We start from the raw sequence: 22,723 nt of genomic DNA, 5'->3' as shown, positions 1-22,723 counted from the left end.
GGTGACTAGTATCCTTTGGGGAAAAAATGAGCAGGCTATAGCTTTTGCTATCACAATAAAAAAAAAAAAATGTTGTAGATTTTTAACAAAAACCCCAAATGCAAAAATGTCCAAACATTTTTTTCCCCAAAAATTCCCCGGAATGTTAGCCTTTTTTTAAGTCTGTAAAACTGATGATGATGTGTTTTTTGGTCTCAAAATGTCCCAGTTCCCCACTCTGCTTTGAATAACATTCTATACAGCAGAGCTACCATCAACTTCACAAGTAGACACAGAGCTACCATCAACTTCACAAGTAGACACAGAGCTACCATTGTCTTCACAAGTAGACACAGAGCTACCATCAACTTCACAAGTAGACACAGAGCTACCATTGTCTTCACAAGTAGACACAGAGCTACCATCAACTTCACAAGTAGACACAGAGCTACCATCAACTTCACAAGTAGACACAGAGCTACCATCGACTTCACAAGTAGACACAGAGCTACCATCGACTTCACAAGTAGACACAGAGCTACCATCGACTTCACATGGGGCACCAGTCAAGGCAAAGTGGGTGTGCTTTTAGTGAGGACACTTTGACTAGCCTCTCCTGCAGCACTGCCCAGATGACGATTGGTGAGCAGCACGTGGCAGGTTTTATAACTTTATTTTTTTCCTTTTTACTATTATGAGCTCTATCAATAGGGTCATTGCTACAAAGGCATTTACAAGCATTAAAGCAGCATGATGCTGATTTTAATAGCAAAAACTCTAACAGGTCCCCTTTAAGGAATGCACACCATGTTATTACAGTGGGCATTAGAAGGCCTTTTCTGCTGCGCTATAGAACTCTGCAAATGTTTTTCTGCAGTGCAGTATTTTTGCATTGCGTTTTGACAGCCGAGCACTCGGTTTCTGCCTCGCTATACAATAGGCTATACAATGTTAATCATATATTGATGCAGTTTTTTTTTACTTTGTTTTTAAGAGTGGGCCTGAAATAAAAGCCCTTTTTATAATGGCTCTTCTACAGAATGGGCCAGATTTTTAAGTTTAAACTGGCCCTAAAATAATTTTCCATTTAACTCGTGACACCGTAGACATGCCCAGGTGGTGTGGATCTATACCTTCTGTGGATATTTAGCAAGAGTTTGAATTCCTTGCAATTCAAGCAAATGGCTAAACATCAGGGGTGTCGGCACCCCATTGATCTGGTATTGACATATCCTGCAGATAGGATTTTAGTGATTTACGGTGTATAAAAGATATCATTTTCAACTATTTCTGACCAATTTACCAAGCCTATAAAACGTATCCATATCAGTAGCCAACATGACTGAGAGATTAAACTGCAAATCTTCATTATCTATTATGGATACAATGTTTAAAACCAGTATCCAGGGGAACACTATGTATTACAATGTTAGAAGTACAGTATAACAAGACGCCTAAATAATCACTTTAAAGAGGTTATTTAACATTAGAAACACAGAGCTGATTTCTTTAAGAAATGCCTCACATTTGTCTGCAGGTTGGGTGTGGTTTTGCAGCACTATTCCTTTGAAGTGAATTGAGCCAAGTTGTAATACCACACACAACCTGTGGACAAGGGTGGTGCTATTTTTGGAACAAATTAGCGTTTTATTTTTTATTGCTGAATTAAACCTTTTAATAGACTTGTTAAAGACACATTTCTATCAAAATACAGTGGTCCCTCAAGTTACAATATTAATTGGTTCCAGGACGACCATTGTATGTTGAGACCAGAACTCTATGGAAACCTGGTAATTGGTTCTAAAGGCACCAAAATGTCCTCCAAAAATAGGGAAAAGCGAGGATTAAAGAAAAATAAGTAGATAACTAATATAGATAAAGCAAATCCTTACATATAAAAGTAATAAAGATCTGCTGGGAGCTGTAATCACTGTCTATGTCAGTGTTTCCCAAGCAGGGAGCCTCCAGCTGTTGCAAAACTACAACTCCCAGCATGCCCGGACAGCCAAAGGCTGTCCGGGCATGCTGGGAGTTGTAGTTTTGCAACAGCTGGGGGCACCCTGCTTGGGAAACACTGGTCTATGTAGAGGACAGGAGCTTCTTCTGGGTCCTGTACAGTACGGGCAATGTCCTATTAGTAGTAATGGAGTTGGCTCCACCTGGTGTCCAAAGGAGCAGCTAACCCTGGTACAGGTAAAGAGTACAGAACATGTAATACCTCACTGTACTGTAGGGGGGCGCTACCAGACACCAGTCAGTGCATACACTTCAGTAATACAGGGGTTTTACCAGTGAAATGCCCATTCTGATTGGTCGGTTCTTCCGGCCATTGACACGTTTCATAGATCTGGACTGTCTGTACATTGTATATTGAGTCTGGTTTCAACTTACGATGGTCCAGAAAAGACCATTGTATGTTGAAACTATTGTATGTTGAGGCCATTGTAAGTTGAGGGATCACTGTACTGTTAAGCAAAAAGTAACCTGAAATAGAAAATGAAAAAAAATTATATATATATTTAAGAAAAGCTAAATAAGTTCAAGTATTCTAAGCCTGAGTACAACTGCATTGTAGACATTTGTCTTACATGGACACACACTTATTTCATATTTAATTTCCAGATTTATGCACACACTCTTGTCTAAATTAGTATGTGTGTGTGTGTGTGTGAGTGAGATGGCTTATAAATTAAATGTATCCCTGCATTGCCAGTGCATGCTATTGCAGGTTGAATGGCTTTCTGCATGAAAAACTCTTCTGCATGTGGAATAGAAGCGGTTATCCTAACTGTATCTCTTTTCCCTTTCGACTTATGGAATTTGTGCTAGGTCAACAATGCAACAGCTCGTGTGATGACCAATAAAAAAACTGTGACTCCTTATGGAAATGGTGAGATTTTCCAGTTTTTGTAAAAAAAAAAAAAAACTTCAATTCTAAAACAATTGTCTTCTGTCTACACCTCACACCGTGATATATATTTTATATTCTTACAATTTTGAGAATCTAGAAACATAATGAGAATTGAGAAGTTTGTCAGCTGTATTTGCTGATGAGCGCTGCAGACACGGTCAAATAGCTGATACCCTTTTTTTGTTTTATTTTATTTTTTATTTTTTTGCCAAGTGTCAAGAAGGCAGAGCAGAGTTGCTCAAGTGCCACAGCTTGGTGTACCTCCTTACTTGCCCTGCCCCTACTTAATTTTTTTTATTTTTTGTTAAACATTAGCAACCACTATCGGCTCCAGGAAAGTACAATTAGTTTTATATAGATATCCTATGGTGTCTGCAGCTCTTACCAGCATGTACTGTTGACAGATTCCCTTTTAACATATGAAGTTGCAAATGACTCCTAAAGAGTTCTCTGGGTAGATGTGTTTTCAAATAAACTGGTGACAGAAAGTTTTATACGGATTTGTTTTATGTATAATTTTTTTTTTTTTTTTTTTTTTTTTAGAAATCTCAATTTTTCCAGTACTTATCAGCTGTTGTATGCCCTGGAGGGAGTTGTGTAGCCTTTCCAGTAAGGCACAGTGCTCTTTTCTGCCACCTCTGTCTGTGCCTGTAACTGTCCAGAGCGGTAGCAAATCCCCCATAGCAAACCTCTTCTGCTCTGCACAGTTTCTTACACGGACACAGGTGGCAGCAGAGAGCACCATGTTTGACTGGAAAGAACTACATAACTTCCTATGTGGTATACAGCAGCTAAGTACTGGAAAGAGTAAGATTTTTTTTTTTTTTTTTTTTAACAGAATTCATTTACAAATTTGTTTTAACTTTTTATCACTAGATATTAGAAAATGTCTTTTTTCCCCTCGATACCCCTTTAATATGTAACACTATATATACATTGTATATTTTTAGCAGGGAGGATCCATATATTTAATTTTTTTTAGGCTTTTGTTCACCAAACAATACTTGCCCCACTCCACGCTTATACAGATGCCTACTTATGTCATTGACAACATTTTATGGCTTATAGTTGGGATATGCTGAAACGTTTCGATCATGTACGTCCAAAGAAGCTGCAGTTATTACCTATACACACGCTGCTCCTTTATTCATTGGATTAGTGGGGAGGAGCAGACACTATTTGGATGTTCACAACACACGAAGAAAACCTTAATACAGCTTGTAAAATGTTACTGTCCTTGTAATGTCTGCTGCTCAGTATTTAGCAATTACCTCCTGATGACTTTTCTAGTGATTCCAGTTAATTGCTACAGCCGAAGCCGTAAGAACGATCACTAGAGAACAATGCCTGACAAATCTATCCAATCAGTGGGCGGAAATGTCATTGCTGACTAATACACTTTTGACTGACACCGTACATTACCTTTTCGATTAATTATCCAAAATTGGCACATTGTGGATTAGGGTTAGCATCCTCATATTTTACTTATATAATCCCCCAAGTTAACCTGCATGTGAGAATCGTTGGAGTCATTCCTGCAGTTTGACATTTTGGCACTTGCGGCAGTGAGTGTCGTAGACCTGTGTGGGATGAATTTGTTTACCTCTTAATAGTTTGCAGAGTCTATTGTGGATAAATCAGGGATAATCAATGATTTAGACAGCTTCTGCAGCAGTTTTTTGCTAAGTTGCATGAAGGTAGCTGTGATTCTAAATTAAGTTGTTTTTCTATGCGCTGCATGCTGTGCCCAAAGAGTACCAGTTGGCAGATGTTCCTGTACACGTTTTTAATGAAGGGCAACTATTGAATGACCTGTTTCAGTATTTATAGGAGCACAGTCTGTTCATATGGATGCTTGTGGTGCATACAAACTTTACACAATTTAAGTTATTTTTTGTAGAAGTCCCTGCTTGGAGCTTTATTTTATTTTTAGTATTTGCTCAAATGTAGTAATTATATACAGTATAGACTCGAGTATAAGCCCACCCGAATATAAGCAGAGGCCCCTAATTTCACCCCAAAAACCCAGGAAAAGTTATTGACTCGACTATAAGCCTAGGGTGGGAAATACATCATCCCCCCCCCCTTCATCACCGCCTATCATCATCCCCCCCCCCCTTCATCACCGCCTGTCATCATCCCCTACCCCCCCCTTTCATCATCACCGCCTGTCATTATCCCCTGTCATCATTCCTACCCCCCCCCCCCCCCCTTCATCATCACCGCCTGTCAATCCAGTGGTCTTCAACCTACGGACCTCCAGATGTTGCAAAACAGCTCCCAGCATGCCCGGACATGGGAGTTGTAGTTTTGAAACATCTGGAGGTCCGCAGGTTGAAGACCACAGCGGCCTTCGTCATCATCCAGACAACCCTCCGCCCCCCCCCCCCCCCCCCCCTTTAGTTTTCTACTCACCTCCCCTCGGTGGGCAGGAAGGGTGAGCTGGTCCGGGCCATCTATGCTGCAGGGACCATCCTCCCCGTCATTCCGGGCTGTCCATCTTCACCGGGGGGGCCCTCTTTTCCGCTCCGGCCCCGGACGAGTGACGTTGCCTTGACGACGACGTACAGGAACGTGCATGCGCAGGGACGAACTTCGTCGTTGTCAAGGCAACGTCACTAGTCCGGGGCTGGGCCCGGAGCAGAGAAGATGCTCACCAGGCATCGATGAAAAAGCCAGTTCGGCTTTGAAACGCGTTGTATGCTTAAATAAAAATTCTCCTAAAATACCTGGCCTTCCTAGTATCTTCCAGAGATTGGTAGTGCGGGGCATCTTCCAAAATTTCCTAGTGTGCTTGTTTGGGAAAAAAAAAGTCTACTTAAAATTCTCTGGAGTTAAAGTGAACCTGTCACCAGCAAGATTGATGTTAAAATTCATACTTTCCTTGCCCCGTGTCCCAAATTCTCTTGTTTTTCTGCTTTCAAGATCAGCCATCTTTTCAGGACTTGCCAATCACGGTTCACAGCGGTGTCCCAACTTGGTCAGTGACTGGTCCCGCATGTCCTGCTCTGTGGCTCATCTTGGCAGCCGGAAAGCAGAAGATTGACTATTCATTTGAAACTTCACTTAGGGGCCCAGCCTTTGCCAAGTAATGTGGTCATGACAGTATTATTTGGCTAGAGTATATGTCTTGGTATACTTGATTTGTTCAGTATGATGGGAATATGTATACAATACTTGTTCCTTTCATACTGGCATTTCGTAACTCTGTCGATTATCTAGAGACGTACAGTAGTCCACTTTGCTGGTGCTTATACACTGCAGACTTTCTGCATGCAAACCTGCTGCAGAGAATCTTCAGCGTATGCCCCTGTGTAAACTCTAAATGTGGCTTGGGGGGGGGGGGGGGGGGGGCCGGGGCCGGCAACGTTTGTTAGCCTGGGACCCATGGTACAGTTAAAGGGGTATTCCAGGCCAAAACTTTTTTATATATCAACAGGCTCTGGAAAGTTAAACAGATTTGGAAATTACTTCTATTAAAAAATCTTAATCCTTCCAATAGTTATTAGGCTGGGTCCACACTACGTTTTCTCCCATACGGGAGCGCATACGGCAGGGGGGAGCTAAAAGCTCGCGCTCCCGTATGTCACCGTATGTGCTCCCGTATGTCATTCATTTCAATGAGCCGACCGGAGTGAAACGTTCGGTCCGGTCGGCTAATTTTTGCGCCGTATGCGCTTTTACAACCGGACCTAAAAATGTGGTCAACCACTGTTTTAGGTCCGGTTGTAAAAGCGCATACGGCGCAAAAATGAGCCGACCGGACCGAACGTTTCACTCCGGTCGGCTCATTGAAATGAATGACATACGGGAGCGCATACGGCGACATACGGGAGCGCGAGCTTTTAGCTCCCCCCTGCCGTATGCGCTCCCGTATGGGACAAAACGTAGTGTGAACCCACCCTTAGACAGAAAACAGCAACTCAACTTCAGAAGCTAACTGCTCTCTGATGACTCACGTCCCGGGAGCTGTGCAGCTCCTATGGGGATATTTTCCCATCATGCACAGCTCCCGGGACGTGACATAATCACTGAACAGTTAGACAGAAAACTTCAGAAGCTAATAACTATTGGAAGGATTAAAAATTTTTTTAATAGAAGTAATTTACAAATCTGTTTAACTTTCCAGAGCCAGTTGATATATAAAACAAAAAGTTTTGGCCTGGAATACCCCTTTAATCTGCCATTGAGTAGGTTGGATATAGAGATAGATATATAGAAACATATGGGGGGGGAGGGGAAATATATATATATATATATAATATAATATAGACTGAGTTTTCCAGGACAACCCCTGTGAATTAAAACTGTAAAAAGCCTCCATACTTGCTTCACCTGCTCCCCTGACACAGCGGCTGTAATATCTGCTGATCACTAGAGATGAGCGAACTTACAGTAAATTCGATTCGTCACAAACTTCTCGGCTCGGCAGTTGCTGACTTATCCTGCATAAATTAGTTCAGCTTTCAGGTGCTCCGGTGGGCTGGAAAAGGTGGATACAGTCCTAGGAAAGAGTCTCCTAGGACTGTATCCACCTTTTCCAGCCCACCGGAGCACCTGAAAGCTGAACTAATTTATGCAGACTAATGTCATCAACTGCCGAGCCGAGAAGTTCGTGACGATTCGAATTTACTGTAAGTTCACTCATCTCTACTGATCACCTCTCCTGTGGCGTTCTTCCAATGTCATTATATAAAACTGAATCTGTAGAAAGAAATTCACATCTGCACTCACCTGTGTAAAACTTCACTTTTATTTAGTCATCATCATAAAATACAAGCCGGCCTGGTGGGATCGGGAAACAAGGAGCGCAGCAGCCAAGGCTGTGCGGGTGGGTGGCGAACAGCTGGTTTCGTGGGCAAAGCTGTTTTACCCGCGAAACCAGCTGTTCGGAGGAGGCCAGAGGAAGCGGTTTTACCCGCGAAACCAGCTGTTCGGAGGAAGCGGTTTTACCCGCGAAACCAGCTGTTCGGAGGAGGCCAGAGGAAGCGGTTTTACCCTCGAAACCAGCTGTTCGCCGCCCACCCGCACAGCCTGTGCTGCTGCGCTCCTTGTTTCCCGATCCCACCAGGCCGGCTTGTATTTTATGATGATGACGAAATAAAAGTGACGTTTTACACAGGTGAGTGCAGATGTGAATTTCTTTCTACGGATTCATACATAGATGTCTCTATTTCACATGCATCTCGCACCCCTGTTTTCCGGAATCTGTTCCTCCTGCACAGGATTATTTCTATTTTTTGCATGTTATGACCGCCTGTAGTGCCGTCTTACCCTTTTTCTACTGTCTCATTATATAAAACTAATTGGGAATTCCTCTGTCACGGATTCTGCCATATTTTACTGTAAGATAGTACAGCATGCAGAATGATGAACACAATGGCTGAACCTGATGGACCCCAGTGCGGTTTGTCTAGGTGCAGCCAGTGTCTATCATGTGATGGATCTATTACGGTTTTAAATTCCGGATTTTCGCTCATGTGACTGAAGAAAATATGAATTTGCAACATAGATTTTATAGGAAAACAATGATCGCTCTGTTTATAGCTATCTACTCCTAGACTAGTATTGTATTAGTGCCAAATCATATCCTAGTTAGTCACATTTATTTATTATTTTAAGCCAAAACCAGGAGATTAACAATCACAGTAAAAATTATAGTTGAAAGATTCTTACCCTTTGTGTTTTTAGACCCATTTCTGATTTTTAGCTAAAAATACTGACAAACTATGTGAATACAGCCAAAGGAAGTAGCAATGTATTTACTTAAAGGGGTACTTTGGTGGAAAACTATTTTTTTTTTATATCAACTGGCTCCAGAAAGTTTAAACAGATATGTAAATTACTTTAAAAAATCTTAACCCTTCCAGGAAAACTGTCAGCTTGCTCCCCCCCTAAACCCCGCATTAACCAGCGGTATCGGCTGATAGTTCGGGTCTCTCTGATCTGTTTGATGCCTACTGTGCCCGGATCAGTTCGGCCGATATCTTCGTTTTTCCCTATATGCAAATTAAGTGCTTACTGGCACAGGTGGGGTAAATGGCACTCTGACGTCAGCGTCCGCCGTCCGCAGCGCCACCTAGCTCATCAATATTCCTCCCCTACCTCCGCCTCTCCCTCTTCATTACAGAGCAGGGAGAAGTGGGAGAGGTGGAGGCAGGGGAGGAATATTGATGAGCTGGGTGGCGCTGCGGACGGCGGCTGCTGACGTCAGAATGCCATTTACCCTACCTGTGCCAGCTAGCACTTAATTAGCATATAGGGAAAAACTAAGATATCGGCTGAACAGATCCGACACAGTAGGCATCAAACTGATCAGCGTCCCCCATCAGCCCGTACCACTGGTTAGTGCGGGGGAGCAAACTGACAGTTTTCCTTTAAAGGGGTACTCCGGCGCTTAGAAATCTTATCCCCTATCCAAAGGATAGGGGATAAGGTGCCTGATCGCGGGGGTCGCGTAGCCGTGACGTCACAATCCTCCGACCCCGTGATACAGTAATCAGACCCGGAGCAAACACGCTCCGGGGACTGATTTTAACGGGGTGCGGCGTGCAAGATCACGGGGGTCCCCAGCGGTGGGGGATAAGGTGATATAGGGGATAAGATGTCTAAGCGCCGGAGTACCCCTTTAACAGTTGCTGTATACTACAATGGAAGTTGAGGAGTTGTTGTTGTTGTTTTTCTGTCTGACCACAGTGCTCTCTGCTGACACCTCTGTCCATGTCAGGAACTGTCCAGAGTAGGACTAAATCCCCATATCAAAACTCTCCTGCTCAGGACAGTTCTTGACAGCAGAGAGCACTGTGGTCAGACAGAAAAGAACTCTTCTTCCTCTGTAGTATACAGCAGCTGATAGGTACTGGAAGGGTTAAGAGTTTTAAGAGAAGTAATTTGCAAATCTGATTTAAAAAAAAAAAGTGTTTTCCACTGGAGTACCCCTTTAAGATTGTGCCCCTTTTTATGCCCAATGCCTAACAGTGCTATGTTCAGCCACACTACCTATACATTAAAACTATGGGCTGTTTCTTGACTCGCTGTCTTATCAGCCCGTGAGGGGAAAGATTTTACTTAAGTTTGATATCTGATCATTTCATAAACAAATATAATAAATCCATAAAAATACACACTGCTGACAATTTAGTGACACAAGCTCCAATTCCCCTGGTTTTGAGCCCGGGTCAAGCTATGTTCAGATGGGGTTTTCAACACATCAAATATCTGCTGCTTGTGCACGTTGACTAAGGTCCTGTTCACACTACGTATTTTTTGCGGAATATCCGAACTGAAAATTTCTGGCTTAACATTCCGTCTGCAGCAGGCGCCGACTCATCAGATGACGCTAGGACTGCTCAGAAATGCACAGTCTCCATAGACACTGAATGCATCTCAGGACATGCTCAGAAATGCACAGTCTCCATAGACACTGAATGCATCTCAGGACATGCTCAGAAATGCACAGTCTCCATAGACACTGAATGCATCTCAGGACATGCTCAGAAATGCACAGTCTCCATAGACACTGAATGCATCTCAGGACATGCTCAGAAATGCACAGTCTCCATAGACACTGAATGCATCTCAGGACATGCTCAGAAATGCACAGTCTCCATAGACACTGAATGCATCTCAGGACATGCTCAGAAATGCACAGTCTCCATAGACACTGAATGCATCTCAGGACATGCTCAGAAATGCACAGTCTCCATAGACACTGAATGCATCTCAGGACATGCTCAGAAATGCACAGTCTCCATAGACACTGAATGCAGATTGTGCCAAAAGAATTGGTATGTCAATTCTTACTGCGGAGACTTTCTGGCGTAGAAGTTCCTCTGTGTGCACTGTGCAGCTGAAATGTATTCAAAACAGCGGAACTCTGCTGCAACGGAATTTCCGAGCTAAATATCGAAGACTTCATGCAACATTAACAGCTACATACCTTCAGACACTTAAAAATATATATATATCTATCTATAATAAATAAATTAGCGATATGGCATGCATAATAAAAAGATCATTGTTTTTTATTATCTTTTATTTATTTTTTTCAGGTTGGAAACTCAGTCCTGTAGTTGGGGCAGTCTATGGACCTGAACTATATGCTGGTAAATTCCCACTTCTATCGTCATGAAATTGGAAAATCTAATGGATCGCAGCGTTTCCGTAGACAGTGCATGGAGCTTGTAGTTTGAGATGAAGATATAGATCTTTGTTTTGCCCTTTTGCCCTTTTTTTCCCGGCCATCTTAGTGTTTCTATTGAGACGTTCCCACATGTTCGTTTCAGTTGCATATTGCTCTTTAGTCTCTGCTATGTATGCAAGTAAGGGGGATTGTGGGTAAATGTCTGCTCTGTTGCCTGGCAACAGCACGGTCACAGATCGGAGAGGAAACTAGGAAGTGAGGGGTGTTGTGTTTGTTTGTTTTTGTGTGTGTGTGTGTGCGCGCGCACGCGCAAGATTTATTAGAACTTGTGTAGAGAAAGTGGTGCAGTTGACAACCAATCACATTACTGCTTTCATTTTTGAGGCCTTTCAAAATTAATGAAAGAAGCAATCTGATTGGTTGCTATGGGCAGCTCATCAACTTTTCCTCTGAACAAGTTTTGATAAATCTCCCCCTTTTGTCTATTTAAGTCTGGGTGCACCCTGAACAACTAGTGAGTGTTCAGTCTGCTTCTAGAATGTACATGTTTATCATAAAAACCTTATACTACCCCCCCCCCCCCCCTTTTCATTTCCTTGCCGCACCATCTATCTCCATGTTGGTCCCCTGCAGTGCTGCACTTCCTTACGGCTTTACAGTTTTGCCCACTAGGTGTCTCCCTTCTCTGCAACCTGCTTTTTATTTCCTGTGAGGCTGAGTTCACATCACGTTTTTGCCATACTGTTTTCAATCAGTTTTTCTAGAGAGAACCATATGGCAAAAAAAAAAATGGATGGAACAGTATGGGAAAAAGTAAACTGTATGAGTTTTTTAAACTGTATACTTTTTTTTAAAAGTGCATACAGTTCCGTCCGTTTTTATAAAAAATAAAAAACATACGTTTTTAAAATGTTGTCAATTTTTAATGGGAAGGGTGTTGGGTGGGGACTTAAGTATTCAAATGCACATGTGCAAAGTAAAAACCGTATACGGTTTCCTGTATTGAACCGTATACATGTGCATTTCCCATTGACGTCCATGTTAAAAAATAAAAATAAAAAAAAGTATGCGGTTGCAGTACGGTTTTTAAACCGGAGACAAAAACGTGGTCAACCACGGTTTTGACTCCCGTTTTAAAACCGTACTGCAACCACATACTGGAAACCGTAACTGGAAGCTATGTAAACGGCGTAGCTCGCCATTTCCCCCATTAATGTTAATGGGGGAATCTCAAATTGCATAACACCACAGACTGTTATTGGCGCCGCCCCCCCCCCCCCCCCATCTCTGCCAGCCACAAAACAAGCTGGAGATGGCCATTCAGCAATTTTTTTGTTTTTCCCTTCTTCATAGGCAAGTTTTTGCAGACATTTTTGTGGTAGATTTCAGATAGGACCATGTACTAGCCTCCAAAGTAGCCTGATAACTGGAACTGATTTTCAGTCACAGATTTATTGCAGTAATTTCTCCCATGTGTGATTATACCCTTGGGCAGAGTCCAGATGTGTTGATTCATTGTGCTATAAAGTTAAAATGTTGTCAAATACTTTTTTATAATAGAATTAAAAATGTTTGCTTTTCTTAAAAGCTGCACCTGGACTTCAAGCTGATGTCTCTTTGGCAACTGAAGCTGGTGTTCAACTCCCTGGACCTCGAGGGGTTAACACGTACATTCCATTGATCAGTAAGTGTAAAGTACAACTGGACCTAGAACCCCTCTGGCCACAGTATTGTTTCACCGGTTCTGGTTTACTTGGTTGCGGCAATGACCTGCTTTGGCTGCAGTGGTCACATGGGCATACATTACTGGCCCTTATGGTGTATGGCATGAGTGCTGTACCCAGTGATTGGCTGGAGTAGTTATGAGGGGATTTGTCACTACTGCAGCTTTTACATTTTAGGAATTTTAAATAGAATGTGAAATAAATTTTTTAAATTTGCAACAGATGAGCCTTATTTAAGTGCCACCCCCTTATCACAGAACAGACACTCAACAGAAGGGATGTTCCACAGGATAGGGGATACGTTTCTGATCTCTGGAGCCCCTGCAAACTCCAAAGCTGGGCCTGTGTTTCCCCGCTGAGTGCTCGGACCACAACCTTTCAAGACTAACTGATCTCGACAGTGAGTGCCCACTCGATGGTTGACTGAGCGGGCAGTCACTGCTGAGGATATGGTGTGGAAGGTGGGTGCTGGAGCTCTGTGAAGAGAGACTGGTTCCCTTCAGAAGATCGTTGGCAGTCCACCCACTTTTACATTTTTGCATAACTGAAATACCCCTTTTAAAGTTAAATGTCTTAAAAAAATTACCTAAAATGGCTTGTATTCCCCTATTTAAAGTGGATGGCATTGCTTTCACGGATATGCAGATTTTTACTTTTTCTTAAATATGTAAATTTTTCTGTACTTTCTTCCCTGTCACCTCAACTTTTTTCTTTCTACAGTTCCTGGTTTTCCCTACCCCACAGCTGCAGCAGCCACCACAGCAGCTGCCTTTAGAGGGGCACACTTAAGGGGACGTGGGAGGACTGTGTATGGGGCTGTGCGAGCGGTACCACCTACTGCCATCCCAACCTACCCTGGGTAAGTGGAAGGCTTAAATATCAGAGGGAGAAGAGAGGAAGAAAGGACCAATAAGGTTAACTGTCGCCTGAGCAGGAATAGAAGTAGATGCCAGACACCTAGTAATACTACCAGTATCTTATTGTGGGCAATTAAATTATATAAAGAAATGGGCTTTCAATAAGTAAGTTATACAAAGTGCAACAGCCTTACTTTAAAAATTTTAGGCTATGTTCATACCGTGTTTGTTCCATAGGGAAGTCTATTTATTTTCAGACTTATACCTCTGACACTGTAGGAATATATGGGGCATTTTTTTAAATTTTTATTTAAACTACCCACAGTATAGGAAAGCACAGTCTACTTTACTTTTCTACTATAAGGCTATACACTGTTTGAAGGGTATATTGGCCACACGACGCTGGCGGAGGCCACATGGACACTCGCTAGGTCCTCACTGAGCAATGGAGTCCCTTCGATATTAAGAGTATAAGCCATGAGCTGTCCAGGTGCTGCATGCACCAAACATGGTATGAGCATAGCCTTATTGTTATGCACGGTGTGATTATCGGATATGTAATGCTAAAGAGGAATGTATAATGAGACTTATTCACACCTTATTTAGTGTGTCTAAGGCTGGTTCAGATGGCAAGAAAAGAGTTTGCTGACAGAGCATTTATAGATCAGATGTAGGTCATCTGTGTCTCTATTGGATGAATGAACCTAAATATAAAGTATTTCTAGATGTAGTAAATAAAGGGAAGGACAGGGCTGGGTTGTGGGAGCGGGGAGGAGGCTGTTTATAAAGCTTGTCAATAACTGCACCTCTGTGTTTGTGTGACCAGTCATAGCTGACACGCATGAAATGTGGCCTCATACATAATAACTGGGTGAGCAAAGATGAATGATGTATGAATAACCATAGACATAGACCTTGCATTCACAGCATCTTTCTAAAAGAAAACAAAAATGAAAAAATGAACTTGGACACATTTTCTTTTTAGAAATTGGTAAACTTTTTTGCATGATTTTACACAATATAAATGCTACATTATTATTCAAAATAAGGCACCCATCTGTTTTTTTTACTAATTTTGTTGTGAACGGTTGTTCTGGTAACTTCAAATGTACCGTGCACAGAAGTCAATATTATGTACAGTATCTCACATTTTTTTTCTTCATGTGAAAACACTGAAGAAATGCCCCTCTGCTACAATGTAAAGTAGTGGGTGCACAGCCTGTAGAACAGTGTTTAATGTTGTGTCCCCTTAAAATAACTCAACACACAGCCATTAATGTCTAATCCTTGGCAACAAAACTGAGGATACCCCTAGATGCCATTTTTCCTCCCTAGTGTCATGTGACTCTTTTGTGTTACAAGGTCTCAGGTGTGAATGGGAAGAAAGTGTCTTAAATCCGGTGTTTTTGCTCTCTCACTCTCTAAGGGTGCATTCACACCACGTTTTGTACATACAAGTGCCGGATCTGGCGGGGGAAGGGGCAAACCGGGCACTCCCATACCCCGGCCGGATCAGCCCGTAACTCCATTTACTTTAATGAGCTGACCGGAGTCACCGTTTGACTATGGTTTTAGGTCTGGTCAGGAAACCGCATACGGGTCAAAACTGAGCCGACCGCAGTCACCGGTTGACTCCGGTCAGCTCATTAAAGTAAATGGAGTTACGGGCTGATCCGGCCGGGGTACGGGTGCGCCCGGTTTGCCACTTGAAAACCCCCCCCCCCGCCCGATCCGGCACTTATATGTACAAAACGTGGTGTGAATGCACCCTAATACTGGTCACTGGAAGTTTAACATGGCATTTCATGGCAAAGAATTCTAAGGATCTGAAAAAAATTGTTGCTCTACACCAGTGTTTCCCAAACGCGGTCCTCAAGCACCCCAAACAGGTCATGTTTTCTGGATTTCCTTAGTCTTTCACAGGTGATATAATTATGGTCAGTGAATCAGGCATCACCACAGTTATATCACCTGCGAAAGACTAAGGAAATCCAGAAAACATGACCTGTTGGGGGTGCTTGAGGACCGCGTTTGGGAAACACTGCTCTACCTAAAGATGGCCTAGGCAATCTGAAACTGAGCTGCAGCATGGTGGGCAAGACCATATAGCGGTTTCACTCAGAGTGCATGTGCTCAGCATCATATCCAGAGGTTGTCTTTAGGAAATTAATTTAGAAGTGCTGTCAGCATTGCTGCAGAGGTAGAAGGGGTGGGGGTGTCAGTCTGTCTATGCTCAGACCAAAAGCCGCACACTGCATCCAATTTGTGTGCATGTCTGTTGTCCAATAAGTAAGATTCTTCTAAAGATGAAGCAAAAAAAGCACACGGTGGGAGATTTATCAAAACCTGTGTAGAGTAAAAGTTGCCCATAGCAACCAATCGGATCGCTTCTTTCATTTTGCAGAGGCCTTATTAAAAATGAAAGAAGCGATCTGATTGGTTGCTATGGGCACCTGCACCTCTTTCTCTAGACAGGTTTTGATAAATCTCCCCAACAGTTTGCTGAACCATGTCCTGTGGTCCGATGAGACCAAGATTAACTTATTTGGTACAGATGGTATCAAGCCTGTGTGGCAACAACCAGGTGAGGAGTAGAAAGAGAAGTGGGTCTTGCCTACAGTGAAGCATGGTGGAGGAAGTGTTATGGTCTGGGGTTGCATGAGTGCTGCTGGCAGTGGAGTTACGGTTTTAGGAAACCAGTATGTCACAGTACATGTTGGCATTCATGAAGCAGAGCTTGATCCCCTCCCTTCATAGACTGGTCTGCAGGGAAATATTCAAACATGGCTTTTTTAGCAAGGCAGTGGTAGTCTTGGAGGTGTTTGGGGGGAGTTAATGGTTAATTTGAAATACTGGACAGGCATATCTCCAGACCCAAACCCTATTGAGTATCTGTGGGGCATCAATCGGGCAGTTGCCCATGGCAACCAATTAGAGTTCTTCCATTTTTCACAGGTCTCTAAAAAAATAGTGATCTGATTGGTTGCTATGGGCAAAATCACCACTCTCCTCTTCACAGGTTTTGCTTAATCCCCCCCCCCCCCCCCCTTGGGCCCAATTCGGACTTTCCACTTAGGGGTGTACTCACTTTCGTTGCCATGATTTACACTTTAATGGCTGTGTGAGTTGAGTGGATACAACATTAAACACTGTGCTAAAATGTAAAGTAGTGAATGTACCGCCTGTGTAAGAGTGTCATTTCTACAGTGTTGTCATGTAAAAAGTTAGAAGATTTACAAAAATGTGCGGCTGTACTCTTTTTGTGAGAGATGCTATATTTAGTATAATACCTTTTGGTAAAGGGGATTGTTACTTGAACGTATTGGTGGGGGGAAGGATTCCCCCCTCAAAGCAATTAATAGTGTAGCTGTGTTAAAAAAAAAAAAAAAATATATATATATATATATATATATATATATATATATATTATTTTAAAGGGGTTCTCCACTGCCTTAATCTACTTTTGGCAGTTAGTTAGTTCTGTGGCTATATGTTGTTATGGCTTTTTTTCATGTTGCTAACGGTTCTGTATGTGGTGTTTTACTTACCTTTTTTTCCAGACCTGGAAGCTGGTTTCTTCATTTGCTTCCTGCCTTGCCTCGACCACTTTTTCTTTTCTTCCCCCGCCATCTTGCCATCGGGACGTCACCGTGGAGGGTGGTGTGTTGGAGGCCGGCCTGCCCCTCGCTCCGTACGTGCCCGCCTCCCGCGCGACGGAATCCTCGGTCGTCATCAGCGCGCACCCTCCTAACTTTCAGCTTCTTCTAAGCTGAATGCGGATTGGGCTGCTTTCGGCGAATTGGATGCCGTGATGGGCGCATGCGCAGTTGGTCCTCGCTCCGGAGGGTCATCTGCACATGTGCCATAGTGATGTCAGCATCGGGCCTGACGCGCTGGAGGATTGTTAACCCTAACCTGGCCAGAGGTGAGTCCTGGAGCGCTGGACAGCTCCTGAAGGTTTGCTATGGCAGTGTTTCCCAACTAGGGTGCCTCCAGCTGTTGCAAAACTACAACTCCCAGCAAGCCCAGACAGCCTTCGGGCTGCAACAGCTGGAGGCACCCTGGTTGGGAAACACTGCCATAGCAAACCTTCAGGAGCTGTCCAGCGCTCCGGAACTCGGCTCTGGCCACGTTAGGGTGAACAAACCCCCAGTGCGTCAGGCCCGATGCTGACATCACTATGGCACATGCGCAGATGATCCTCCGGAGCGAGGACCAACTGCGCATGCGCCCATCACGGCATCCGATTCGCCGAAAGCAGCCCAATCCGCATTCAGCTTAAAAGAAGCTGAAAGTAAGGAGGGTGCGCGCTGATGACGACCGAGGATTCCGTCGCGCGGGAGGCGGGCACGTACGGAGCGAGGGGCAGGCCGGCCTCCAACACACCACCCTCCACGGTGACGTCCCGATGGCAAGATGGCGGCGGAAAAAAAGAAACAAAGTGGTCGAGGCAAGGCAGGAAGCAAATGAAGAAACCAGCTTCCGGGTCTGGAAAAAAGGTAAGTAAAACACCACATACAGAACAGTTAGCAACATGAAGAAAAAGCCATAATAATATATAGCCACAGAACTAACAGAATGCCAAAAGTAGGTTAAGGCAGTGGAGAACCCCTTTAATTCAATTTCTATGCACAGGTGTTATTGTATTTTCTCTTCTACAATAATGTAAAAACATTGGTGTAATAAAAGTAACCACCCACTCTTACAACCTGCCCCGCCCCTGAGGTCCAGACTTATTTTCCTCCATACACACCTCAGAGATCCTCTAATACCAGGACACTGATCCACTCCTCAACTTAGATCATTCTGTACCAGAGAGTGGGTGGTCAGAGGGGCAGAGTTACAGGATTTCAAATTACCAGTAGTCCATTAGTACAATGCATGCCCTATTAGTGCATATTGATGATATGGAAGAGGGTACTTGTTCAAAATGGCTTTTACTATGGGAGACAAAGCATATCCAAACGTAGCATAGACGGTCTTAATTTTGGCTGTTAAGTAATAATTTCCCCTGAAGTAATTTTTATCAGTTTTAGACAGTGTTCACATTCCGATTTTTAATTTCAGTTATTAAAATCATAGCCTTGAACATATCATAAATGGAAGACTATGGAAGTATAAAGGAAAGACTGACACATCTCTTTTCAATCCATCTGTCTTTATATTCAATAATTGCAAGTAAAAACCTGGATGTGTGAACGCAGCCTAAGACTTCCTAAATGCCCCCATTCATATAATATACATGAGATAGTGTTGCTTGTGACCAGATTCTTAAAATCTGTTCTGATACTCCAAGATTATAGTGTAATCCAAAAGCTATCTAGAGCACAAAAGCAGGAAATTTATTGTGGTCCAACCTTATCTAACTGGTCAGTGGTGTCCATAGGTATGGGGAAAATATTATCCTTTTAATAAAATGCTATTAAACCTAGAAGGAGCCCCCCATACGCTTCCGTTAAGAGGCAATATGAAATATGAATTGGGAAAGTTTAAAAACCTTGTGGAGTATACAAAGTCTTCTAACTAAAGAGGTATATTGACTGTTTTTTTTCTTCTTCTTTGAAACGTATATATATCTTTCAAAATGGTGAAGTGAAAAGCAAAATATACTTTGGTTAAAGTCAAAAGTTGTGTTTTAAAACCATGGTGGTACTTTCATGTAGGAGACACTTCTTTGGCTTCTTTAGCTTTCAAAAAAAAAACTCCCAAGTGAAAACAAAGCTTTATACCTGCATAAACCATGCAGACGTTATCATGTTGGCGTGGTTTTCAAACACTTAAACTGCAAGTAGGCATGTGTTTTTGGACACTCTTTGGTTTTTTCCTTTTTGAGAGTTTAATCTGTCATTAAAGGGGTTGGTTAGGTATTATAAAAAAATCTAAAAAAAAATTTATGCTAAACACCATAGCTGCTGCGTTGATGATTCTGGTCCCTGCTGGTCATTTCTACTTCCTGGTGATGTCCTTCCTGCCAGAAGTGACTGGACCAGTGATTGGCTGAGCAGGTTCTTTTAGGTTCTGTCTACATCTGTGTCATTGTACAGTGGATTCCAAAAAACATCTGATGGCCCTGTTGATTTAGTGTGTAATGGTGACTCATTAGGATGGAGGTAGGGATGCATGCTTCACTATTCTTTCCAGGAAATCTGGCGCAATTTGCAGTATATTCTGACATAAATGTGAACAGAGCCTTACATAACCTGAAGCCTGCTGGGGGACCAATTCTGCCCTCACATCGTTGCAGCACTGTGATGAATAAAAGGCCTTAAAGCGTACCCGTCAGATCCAACAAAAAACATTTTTTTTAATATATCACTCAGTACCTAATCCTGACCATGTACATCTGTGTCTAGCACCTTTTATTTATTTTTTTATTACACTTTTTTTAATTTAGCTCACTAGTCTGAATTCCTCTCAAAGGGAGGGGGCGTGGCCTCATTGTGCAGGTCTCCGCCCCCTCCCTCAGTATACTGTCTGCTCACATCTCCCCAAGCATTAGCAAAACTACAACTCCCAACTTGCCATCACTCACAGAAGCGGGACACAAGCTGACAGTGGGAGGATTTTTCCTCCAGCCCTGAGCCCTGCACTCACAACTGTCAATCAAGGAAGTCTGTCCATGACATAGGTGATGATGCATGCACACACGCGTCAGTTGTTTGACTGGCTTTTTCAGTATGAAATACTGAAAATTTTCTAATGAAAGCAATTGCAAAACCTAATGGTTATACATGCTTTACAATATATCAAAAGTTTTTGTATCTGACACTGCCCATTTAAGCTCTGTGCAGCAGCCTTGTCTGTGCTTCTTTAAAAGCTGAACAGAGCCTCACTGAGTCTGTGCTGCTTACAGTGAGGCTCTGCAGCTGTCAATCAAGCTCGGTGCAGAGAAGCACTTCCTGAGTTTGGTCTCCTGCCATTACAAGCAAGAGACCAAAATCTGAGACTTTGACCAGACTCTGTTCTGGCCTTGAAGGCAGACCCCTAGTGGCCAGAAGTATACAGCCGAAAAACGAACAAGTTATATATTTTTTTGAAAGCCAATTACAAAAGTTATTTATTTGGCATAAGGAATCAAATATTATAAATAATGTTTAATGACAGTGCCCATTTAAGTCTACAAGAAATGAGCAATAAAAAGTGCATTCGTTGGCAGATAGTTTTATGATGATTGACAGACAATAAAAAGTAAAGAGGTTAATGATCAATGTGCACAAACAGATTTTATCAGTGTTTGGCTCAGTTTAAGAGCAAATAGCATAATAACTCATATTTGAACTGGTTGCTAAATCAGTCAATGAAAACATTTATAATCAAGTTGAATATTCCATTTGTTAGTATCTGATAAAAATGGGAATTATATATATTATTTATTTATTAAATTTTTTTTCATTCTTTGACACATTATCTTCAAGGCCATGATCATTTAACAATCATTTTGGGTTATGGCATTTAAAAAAAATGCTTTTACACATATTAGTCATGAAAAATGTTTGTACATCAGTCATAAATAGAGATGAGCGAACTTACAGTAAATTCGATTCGTCACGAACTTCTCGGCTCGGCAGTTGATGACTTATCCTGCATAAAAGGTGGATACAGTCCTAGGAGACTCTTTCCTAGGACTGTATCCACCTTTTCGAGCCCACCGGAGAACCTGTAAACTGAACTAATTTATGCATGAAAAGTCATCAACTGCCGAGCCGAGAAGTTCATGACTAATCGAATTTACTGTAAGTTCGCTCATCTCTAGTCATAAACATGCAACAAAAATACTGTGCAAAGGCAGCCGAAGGCCAACTTCTCATTGTCTTTACAGATGCAGAAAGTAATTTTTTTTTTCTATTTTTTTATTTTTATATTTTTTGTGCGGGTCAGTTCGGGTGACATAAATCTTTAAGAAATTGCACAAAAATGCACTGGTCTTATATATTTTGGCCTAAAGAAATGGGCAAAGACATTTTTTTTTCTCTACATATTAGTAAAATTTTGAAAACTGTGGGGCTTTAAATTGCAACTGGAAATAAGCTAAAACATATTGACTTTTACCATTAAGCATTACCATTGGGTCCCTTGCTGCAGTTACCACATACGACACAAGACTACACTGGCTAAAGGCCACTAACTTTTTTTTTTTTTTAGCATGCCATAACTGCAACATGAAACTGTACCCTAAAACAGGGGTCCCTAACTTTCTAGGCCACATACAGTCCAAGATTTGCATTTTTCCCTATTCTATTCCAATGAAATAACTGAAAAAAATGGAATGTTGGTGGACCTTGGGGACATGGTTGGGGCCCTAAGCAATGGATTTGTGAAGAAGTTTGTATCCAGAATGTGTATGAATATTATAATTTACCATGACTAAAGAATTTTATGTATTCTAGTATGAAAGACAGTTTTGGGTGCTTAACTATATTTACCGTGGAATTTATCTGTGAATATTTTATTTTGTGTAAAATTATGCAAACAAGTCAACTTTCATTACTTCCTTTCTACAGTAAACCCTTATTGTGCCCTAAGTTGTAAGTTCTTGCGGGGGTACGGTTCACCTCAGATGCTGTTGATTGTGGTCAGGGTGGGGAATGAAAGGGTTATTCATACATCTCTTGCCTGCTTATGATTTATATGGCATGGTGCATGCAGCTGCTGTTAATAACCGGAATGTGTTTTGTTTTTTTTGTTTTTGTTTTTTTATCATTTTATCCCACCCCCTTTCCTGGTGTGATTCTATAGTGTGCTATATCAGGATGGATTTTATGGCACTGAATTATATGTAAGTATGCAATGAAAAAATTAAAAATACCAAATACATTTTTAAAAACCCTAAGATATTTTAATATCAATCAATTATAATTCCACCCTGCTTCCCACTTCCCCTTTCCTCTTTGCCCATGCAAGCCAGCCTTAATTCCCATCCATATCACCATCCTTATTTCCATTCTTATTTTTCATTATTGTGCCTTTTTAAACATTTTTAGTATAGTCCTTCATTGTCTCATTTAATCACGGTTTTTCTTTCCCTTTGTTTGTAACATCAGTGGAGTGTCGTCTGGGAATGCAGGCATGCTGTCTTTTAAACACTGCTCTGGCCGTTGGAATGGTAGAC

The 22,723-nt window shown here is 42.1% G+C and overlaps 1 protein-coding gene and 1 long non-coding RNA gene across 8 annotated transcripts in view; one reads left to right on the top strand and one right to left on the bottom strand.

The window, feature by feature from the left end:
• RBFOX2 (RNA binding fox-1 homolog 2) overlaps positions 1 to 22,723 on the top strand; it is a 129,679-nt gene that overhangs the window by 55,134 nt on the left and 51,822 nt on the right. For 5 of the 7 annotated variants that reach the window (XR_008844829.1, XM_056523703.1, XM_056523700.1 and 2 more), the window contains exons 6-10: positions 2,809 to 2,869; positions 10,942 to 10,995; positions 12,622 to 12,717; positions 13,478 to 13,616; positions 22,351 to 22,390. Coding sequence is in view for 6 of the 7 variants with exons in the window: in XM_056523703.1 (XP_056379678.1) it covers positions 2,809 to 2,869; positions 10,942 to 10,995; positions 12,622 to 12,717; positions 13,478 to 13,616; positions 22,351 to 22,390 (390 nt within the window). In the remaining variant the exon portion in view is untranslated. The remainder of the gene's footprint in view (positions 1 to 2,808; positions 2,870 to 10,941; positions 10,996 to 12,621; positions 12,718 to 13,477; positions 13,617 to 22,350; positions 22,391 to 22,723) is intronic. The other 2 variants (XM_056523705.1, XM_056523704.1) reach the window with 1 other exon arrangement.
• LOC130275576 (uncharacterized) overlaps positions 1 to 22,723 on the bottom strand; it is a 65,366-nt gene that overhangs the window by 24,964 nt on the left and 17,679 nt on the right. The window lies entirely within an intron of this gene.

Source organism: Hyla sarda, chromosome 6 (genome assembly GCF_029499605.1).
Source record: "Hyla sarda isolate aHylSar1 chromosome 6, aHylSar1.hap1, whole genome shotgun sequence".
Classification (NCBI taxonomy): Eukaryota; Metazoa; Chordata; class Amphibia; order Anura; family Hylidae; genus Hyla; species Hyla sarda.
The sequence above is the reverse complement of the archived record's forward strand: the minus strand, read 5'-3'. Positions and strand labels throughout refer to the sequence as shown.